We start from the raw sequence: 8570 nt of genomic DNA on the forward strand, positions 1-8570 counted from the left end.
TGGATTCTTTACCTTTTTTGATCACATCAGAACTTGCAACATTTCTAGCTTGTTTATTGTGGGTTTATTCTCACTTGGCACATCTGATTCTGCTTTAAACAAACAAGAGTTTCTTTCTCATCTTGGATCTTAGTGCAGGTGTAAATATACCCAAATGAAATCTGCACTGGATGAAATAACCAGACCGAGACCCAGTTTTTCAGATGGTCATTATGAGATGCCAAGAAGTACAATTTGAATGCCAAACAAACTTAACAGAAAGGAAATGTTTGCTGCAGACCAAACAATCAAACCTGTCAGGAGCTTAGAGCATGGGTTCCAGTATTCTGGCAAGACAAGCAGTGGGGAAGTTCAAAACGTTTATTAACAGAACTGGACAGAAAATGCGGAGCCAAGGACCTTCAGATCTGCGGCAACTGTGTGTGTGGGTGTGTTTGTGGGGGGTGGTGGGGGTGTGGGGGGGGGCACCCATCACTGACATTCTAGTTGAGGGAGAAACACAGGTAATTGACCACAATAATATGATGGAAGATGATTATCCATGTGAGTCACTTACCTGGTTTAACAGTTCAGTCCATCTTGTCAAAGCGAGGCAGAATCCAGCCGATAAACTGCCTATGCGGCTGGAGCCGACCAGATTGTCACCGATGCAGCATCCCCAGTGAACAGGCTGGAGTCAGAGCCAGGGCAGACAAACAGGTCAGAACAGGACGGTTATGAGATCCAGGGGTCTGCAACCTGGCCAGGGGTTCAGATCCAAACAGGAACAGACAGATCCAGGGATACAGGAATCCAGTAAAGATCATTCAACAGCAGCTTAGAAACATATACTTTCTATCAATATAGAAATTGCTGTTATAGTGGCAGTTAATACGTAAATAGCCTAATACATGCAGAGTAGAAGAATACAATTCAACTTTATTTTCATTGCATTGTCACAACTACAAAGCAACGGAAATTCACCTCTGCATTTAACCCATCCCTTTTGGGAGCAGTTGGCTGCCATTGTGCGGTGGCCAGGGAGGAGTGTGGGGGTTCAGGATCTTTGCTCAGGGACCCAGAGTGGCAGCCCGTTGGAGTGGGGCTTGGGACTCAGAACCCCTTGGGAATCCTCTGGTATCCAAGTGCAAAACCCTTACCACTATGCCACCACTCCCCGTAATATGCCTTCAGTTGTTTGTAAACATCACAAATATTATATCTTAAGTAATGTAAATATAAGAATGTTTAAAATCACTTAATTAATTCATGAGAATCATTTGCACACTTGACCACAAGACACCTAGAGCAAAAAGTTTCCACAGATATAAAATGGTGGGCTTGCTGCCCAGCAAAATAGAAAAAAAAAGTATTAAGATTTGTATTTCAGAATCCGGGATATTCTTTCTTGTCTGATCAGAGCTAGCCTGTCTAATCAGAGGGGGAAAAAGTCACAGGGTATATTGTGCTGCATGATGATGAATAATAAATAATTTGGTTGGCCAAATATTCTTCCTGTTGGATCATTCTTTTATGCATCCGTAGCGCTCTTTGATGCACCTAATAAGGACATGTGCAGTGCTGTTTTTTAAAAGGATACTGATATTTTTATTAAAGATAGGGTATTTATCCAAATGCCTCTCTCAAATGCATAAATATTTTCATCCTACAACTGACTTCATAGTGAGTTAAACTTGGATTGTAGAGTAGCATGTACCAAAACAGCTGATCTTTTTTATTAAATGTGCACATCCAGCGTCCATCACACTTACATGCTAGAAGACCGCAGAATGAAATAAAAATAAAATCTATATATTTTGTAGTCATGTTTTTAACATATTTAAATATGTGTAAATACTCATTCTTGCCAGGGACTCTATGCTCCATTAAATGATTTCTGAGCTTGTAGAGTCTGACGCAAATGCTATCTCTTGGCTTTAAGAGTTCCCCAAGGGGATGGGATGTATGATCTACACTAAGGAGGAGGGCTTCTTCGTTTTTACAGGTCCAGAGGATCCCTAATTCTACTTTAATGCTGTACTGCTTCTTGGTGGAAATCGTATGACAGGCCTCAGTGAATACCGATCTGAATGGCATCCCTAAATATCCTTCCGATTCTCACCACCTGATGTTTTCTTTGGAGATAAAGTTTTTTCTCCAATGGCCATTAAGAGAAATTCTAAACCTAGACAGACAGGTATATCAAGAGCTTAACATTTTTTCTTGTCTCTTTACTCAATCTGCCACTTGTGAATAAGACTGCAAGACGAAAGAGACAGTAACCATTTCCCCATCTGTCAAACATTCTTCATAGCAAGGGTGCCTCTGAGAAGAGTTAAAACATTTTAGCTAGATTAGCTCTTTCAACAACAAGATGTCAAAGCACGATAATTCTCCACTTTTTTGAGAAGTGGGTAGAAAGTGACATATGTAGAGCTCATCCTCTGTGTCCAATCCCCAAAACACTTTATCATGGGGTCCACAGTGTCAAGCTATTTCTCATATCTAAACAATTGTATGCAATACATTAGAAAAACATTCTGAGCTGATTTTAAACATTCCTTTTCAACAAAACTCAATTTTTATAATTAAATTGTTTTGATTAGTTGTATGCAACATTCTAAACTTCCAGTTATGTTTCAGTAACTGGAATTTGAAAAATCATTAAAACTCTCAAAAATAAAGGCTAGGCTTTTGCTCTACCTAGTCGCTAAAAAGCAAAACCAAAGGAGCTTTCCAAAATTTCAAGGTTACTCGATTTAAAACGGAATGCTGGTTTGATCATTAAGCAGTTTTTCGTAAGCCTTTACACACTCCTGTTTTTGCTTAAAGGAGAAGTTCGGTTTTTTACACTTTAAGCCCATTTTCTGTAGTGTCCAGGATGAAATCGAATGAAGGACACCAAAATTTTGACAATTGCTCCTGTCTCTGCTTTTTGGCTCATTTAGAATCAACCCCTGGCTGCTTTAGAATGGCTAGCATAGAGCATGTCCGATAATGTCCTTAAAACAACCTTAAACGTTCTTTTTTTAAAATATGCTACTCACCGTGTCGTCAGCGCTGTTCAATGACGTTCCAAAAAAAGTTTCGTAAAGAAAAAACGTTCCTGTAGTGTTTTATTTAGCATTTTGTAAATCCCATTGAGTTCTGTAGGAATAGTCAATATTCCGCTGCCACCGGAAACGGAAATGGGGCCTGTTTACACAGTTGTAGTCTTTTCGCTTCACTCTGTGTACTCCGACGTCGAGGTGCTAACGTCTCTGTTAAACACTTTAAAAAACTCTGAAAATGGAATACGAAAGGTGGATTCTTGATTCTCGACGTCGGAGTACACAGAGTGAAGCGAAAAGACTACAACTGTGTAAGCAGGCCCCATTTCCGTTTCCGGTGGCAGCGGAATATTGACTATTCCTACAGAACTCAATGGGATTTACAAAATGCTAAATAAAACACTACAGGAACGTTTTTTCTTCACGAAACTTTTTTTGGAACGTCATTGAACAGCGCTGACGACACGGTGAGTAGCATATTTTAAAAAAAGAACGTTTAAGGTTGTTTTAAGGACATTATCGGACATGCTCTATGCTAGCCATTCTAAAGCAGCCAGGGGTTGATTCTAAATGAGCCAAAAAGCAGAGACAGGAGCAATTGTCAAAATTTTGGTGTCGATCATTCGATTTCATCCTGGACACTACAGAAAATGGGCTTAAAGTGTAAAAAACCGAACTTCTTTAAGAAGACTATTTGCAATACTGTGATAGTCTTCAGTCTGAGTCACGATAACAATTGGATTTATAGATCATTAGTATAAATCATAGTCACAAATAGACAAAGAGAAAACAAATCTTTAATTATATGAAAAATGAATAATGTTTACACAAAGAAGTTACATTTTTTCCTTATGCAAATAATTTTAAGTGTGTTACTTTTTTATTGACTGTTATTTGGCAAAATAGAAAGTTCAGTTTGAACTCAAAGCAATCAAAAAGAAATAATCAAAACATTATAGATTAATATTAGTGACTGAATATTAATTGTATTTTTGTTGATATGTTTGTTTTAACAAGCTAGTAACAAACAGTTATTTTATTTTCTAGGAACACTTTGTCAATAATCTGATAATCCAGTGCCCTCCAGTTCAGCACATTTCCCGGTGTGAAGTTTCGATCATCCACATAATTCTGAATCTCACAGGAAGAGAGGACGTAGTCCCACATGTAGACATCAGACATCATGCCAACGAAAGACTGCTTGCTGTCAAAACCACCACCATGACTGTCCTGCTCCTGTTGGTAATACAGAGTGTCAGTGCATAATAATCAATAATGAAAAAGGCATTGGTTACTTGAATTAAATATTTGATGTGACAATAACACACATTAAAAAGAGGAAGTGAAAATTATTTCTTAATTCACACTTATATAGTTATTGAGTCAAAAATGAAAGGTATAAAACTCACTTAAAATAAGAAAAAAATCAGAAAAAATTAAAATCATGTGACACCATATGCAAACACATACGATTTCAGTGTGATTAAACGACCATCGGACCTGCCTGACTGGTAGAGTAGGAGAGACTAGGGGTCAGTTGGGCTATGTTAACATGTTCAAAATCAGATCTAAATATTAGTGGATTAGAAGTTCAAAATCTCTGTTTACATGGATACAGTAAACAATGATCTAATCATGTTGTGCTAGTGTGTACATTACAAGCAATTGATCAGATTAAATCATTTGAGCATCAGCAGAACTGTCTAGTTTTTACAGACATGCGCTAGTAGTATAAGAAGAAGCTGCCTGTTATAAACCAATCCGTAGCTGTCCGCTCATCCTCCGCTTTAGCTACTCTCTGTGCTTGTTCCTTGTATTCATTTTTCAGTTGTTCTTAAGTCATCTCTGTAGATTTTTTTTTCCACTGTGGACCTTCATTGTTTTGTTTTTTGTGGTCATATAAATAAGTTAAGGGCTCAGTGGTACCTTATGCTAATGCTCCTTAGCTACATGAAGAGGAAAGGATGACCTGTTCATCCACACATTAAATTTAAAGTCACCTACTCCACTGACAACAAGCACCCAGTAGATGAAGGATAGTAAAGAGTGAGAAACGTCACGCTGATGCTGCACACATGTGGAAAGAGGAGGATTTTACTCCAAAGATCCAAGTCTGAGTGTGCACACAAACGTCAATCTGAAAGGCAAAAAAAAAACAACAAACACCTCTCTTAATCTAAATGGGACTGAATCGGTTAAGAAACTTCAGCCCAACAGTGTTATTTTCATCAACTATGACTAAATTATTTAGTTAAGGGTTTTGCCCAAGAACCCAGAGTGCAGGCTGTGGGGATCACAATGGGTACTTGCAATCTCTGCAGAGCACAAGCACACTGCTCGAACAACTAGTCCAACACTAAACTATATGTGGGTGATCATCCTCTGCCAAGCGTAAAAATCCTTTTGTCTAACTATCAAGATTTTATGTCTTCAAGCTCATAAGAGGTGATACAAAACCTTCTTTAATTTCTACCAAAATAAATCTCTAAATTATATCCAAAGCAAATATTTAATTACATACTGCTTATTTTTGGATAAAGGCCCAGATGAAAAGGTAGACAGATTACTGCTCAGTAGATAGAACACTCCCAGTTCTTCTATTTTAATATGATGTAAATGTTTCCTAAGGAAACAACACAGAAAATGTTGCAATGACAATACAAGGAAAATTTCCTTGTATTAAATTAGCAGTGGAGTAATTGTGTGATGTTATGTTTTCTTATTTGTTTTAACAACATGTAAAAGCTCTGGAAAAATCCTTAGAGAATGAGTGCACTAAAAACAACAGCCCCATACATACCTACCTATCTCAATGACAGAAAAAAATGGGGTTTGCAAACAATCTGCCTTTTTTATGTATGCTTGTGAGGGTGGTATTAAGTCTGGTTTTGGCTCTTTTTTCTTTTAAAGTATGTTTTTCAACATGGGAAAAGTTTAATAAGGCCTCTGGCCTCTGTACATGCATTGTGTGGAGGCGCTACAATTAAATGACCCTACTTCAGAGTGTGAAAGTGAACTTGATCATCTTGGTGGTATTGGGAAGTAATTTTTTTCATTGTTAATAAAAAGAGAAAAAAAACTTCACCTGGCCTATCATAATTATGACAGGTCCCCTGATGTTAAATCCCGAGCTTGTAAATTTCCTAACAGAGGGCTGTCCATCAAACCATAGCTGCACCAGGCCAGATGAAGCTTCCCATGTGGTGCAGACAGAGTGCCACATGTTTGGCTTGTAGTCACGCCCTCCGAATTCTGCTTTTTTGTTCTTGATGTGTGTCTCCATTTCTTTATTGGTGTTATCCCAGAAAATCAGGAAGTCATTGGAATGAGTGGGTGTGGCTAAAGAGAATAGGATGTGGTCTCTTTTGAGGTCCGTAAAGGATCTGTTACAATGACAAAAATACTATGCATTGTCCAGCAAATCTTACAAATACACATGAAAGATTGTTTTTGTAGTTTATTAAAAATCACAGTACCTGTGGCAAACAGTTACGGCATTAAAATCTGTTTTTGTTGTATTAAACATCACACGAGCTCTGTTGCTTTCAAGTGGGAAGGTAAACATCTTCCCAGAAAGATCTGTAAACATTTAACATATATTTCTTATAAGTAACGAGAAACTGGAAGAACTGTTAAAATGTTTCATGTCACTACACCATCCATCCATCAATCCGTCCGTCCGTCCGTCCGTCCGTCCGCTGGCTATCCAAAATTAAAACTATTAAAATTTCAAAGCAAATTTTACATGTAATGCATAGGACAGATACTGTCTTCCTGTATGCATTACGCAGTCTTATGCATGAAGAAATAATACGAAGGACAGCTTGGAGCAAAAGTAGCATTTTCTTCATTCTTAAATATAACATAATTAAATTCCCTTTTTGTTAGAATTACTGTAGATTAAGCTTAACATTTGCATGGAGTAATTGAATAGATACCTTGTGTTATGGCAGCACAAGTTGTCATCATCACAAGTAGAAGCAGTGCTTTCATCTAATAAAAAATAAAATATATAGTAAAGAGAAGTTTTAGTTGTAGGGTAAACCTATAAGTTCAAGTTTTCTTGGATTTCTGTAATGACCAACAGGAGTGAATGCGTTGATGAATGTAAGATCTTACCTTGAAATCTGTGTGAAGATTTTGTGTGTAACCAAGCGACTAAGGAACAGAGTTAGTGTTTCTACTCCCCACCCAAGTGTTTCAGTCTGAACTTCCTTAAACCAGTTCTTCTTTTGTCCAAGGCAATGCTCTTCGACCCATGTTTATTAGAAACAGCTTATGGGCTTACCATGCTGATGTTGAAACAATTCTTGCTTATCCAGGAAATCTGTAAAAATGTGGTAATAAGATACAGCACTTCACTCATTTTTTAATCCCAAAGTACAAATGTTGAAAGCAGGCTTTACCTTTCTCAGAAAACATAACTAATGAAACACAATGTTTGGTCTAAATTCTCTGAGAATTGTGTTAATTGCTGAAATTGTAGACAATTAAATAGCTATTAATTTATATTCCTTTTTTACTTTGGCAAACAAAATTGCTATGTACATTTTTTTTGCAGAAACAAGCAAATAATGAATGCCAATTGTTTAGACTTCACTTGCCCTCTGTTTGCCAATGAATTTTAAAAACAAAATTTGCATAACAACAGTTTTTTAAAGTAGTATCAGAAATGGAGGATAACCTCTGAATTGTGTAATGATGTTAAAAAATTCTAAAGATATTAGCAGATTTCATTGAATGACTTGCATTGTACTGTACTATTATTATATATAAATCTCCAACAGTGTTTTTCACTTTACCTGTAACAAATTTTCCTCAGGAAATGCAAATAAGTGAATCTGAATTTTCCTACCTTAGCTTGATTATACTGCTGTTTCTTAGCAAGACAATGACTGCTCATGGAAACTACAAGCTATCCGCAATGTGTTGTTATTTATCTAAAATCTATTTTAGCAAGTCATGTTATGAGAAAGAGGTTGTTTCACCTTCAAAGAGTTTCTACCAAAGAGATGTTGTCCTGAACAACAGAATCCCATCCGAGCCCCACTCCTGTATATTTTGTTTTTTCTTTAAATACCAGTGTTATTCTACATTTGAAAATAAATTATACTAAAGCTGGCGACCCATTTAATAGAGTTTACAGCTAATAACTCAGAATGCATGAAAATTACAACGGTAATTTTTTTTTTCTTACCATGCTAGACATCATTGGAAAGCTTAGATTCTCTACAATTCAACCATCAAGTTCATTTTATGGACACAGCGAGAACCAAGGCACATTTAACACAGATACTGCAGCATGTCAAAATGTAAACATGACAAGCAGCCACAACAACATAACTTTGAAGCCGTCCAGAAGCCGTTTTAGAAAATCCAATCTTTAATTGCTTATATTCCATTCGTCCATAAGGGTCCACAGATTAAAAGTAATCCAGCATATTCGTAATAAAAACATTCCCTGATGAGAAAATCAGCCATAACGTCTCGTTGTTGACATCAGAAAAATAAGCTGGTCATAGCTAATGCTTAGCATCTTGA

The 8570-nt window shown here is 36.9% G+C and overlaps 1 protein-coding gene across 1 annotated transcript; it reads right to left on the minus strand.

Moving 5' to 3' along the window:
* Window positions 1–3808: 3808 nt before the first annotated feature.
* Window positions 3809–8570, minus strand: LOC119775189 (C-reactive protein-like). The gene is made up of 6 exons (XM_038273078.1): window positions 8227–8570; window positions 7149–7356; window positions 6968–7022; window positions 6506–6608; window positions 6115–6412; window positions 3809–4265 (listed from the first exon to the last, which is right to left on the minus strand). Exons 3-6 carry the CDS (start codon window positions 7020–7022, stop codon window positions 4047–4049), a joined length of 675 nt encoding a protein of 224 aa, XP_038129006.1. The 5' UTR covers window positions 7149–7356; window positions 8227–8570; the 3' UTR covers window positions 3809–4046.

Source organism: Cyprinodon tularosa, unplaced genomic scaffold, assembly GCF_016077235.1.
Source record: "Cyprinodon tularosa strain WSP-4 unplaced genomic scaffold, ASM1607723v1 ctg854, whole genome shotgun sequence".
In the NCBI taxonomy this organism is placed as follows: domain Eukaryota; kingdom Metazoa; phylum Chordata; class Actinopteri; order Cyprinodontiformes; family Cyprinodontidae; genus Cyprinodon; species Cyprinodon tularosa.

Bases quoted from the DNA above. Each gene is read 5' to 3' on its own strand.
- LOC119775189 (XM_038273078.1), bottom strand. From the start codon at position 7,022: ATGAAAGCACTGCTTCTACTTGTGATGATGACAACTTGTGCTGCCATA. The intron at 6,609-6,967 runs GTATCTATTCAA...AAATGTTTACAG, and splicing joins TTGTGCTGCCATAACACAAG to ATCTTTCTGGGAAGATGTTT. The intron at 4,266-6,114 runs GTGAAGTTTTTT...TATTACCAACAG, and splicing joins TCATAATTATGATAGGCCAG to GAGCAGGACAGTCATGGTGG.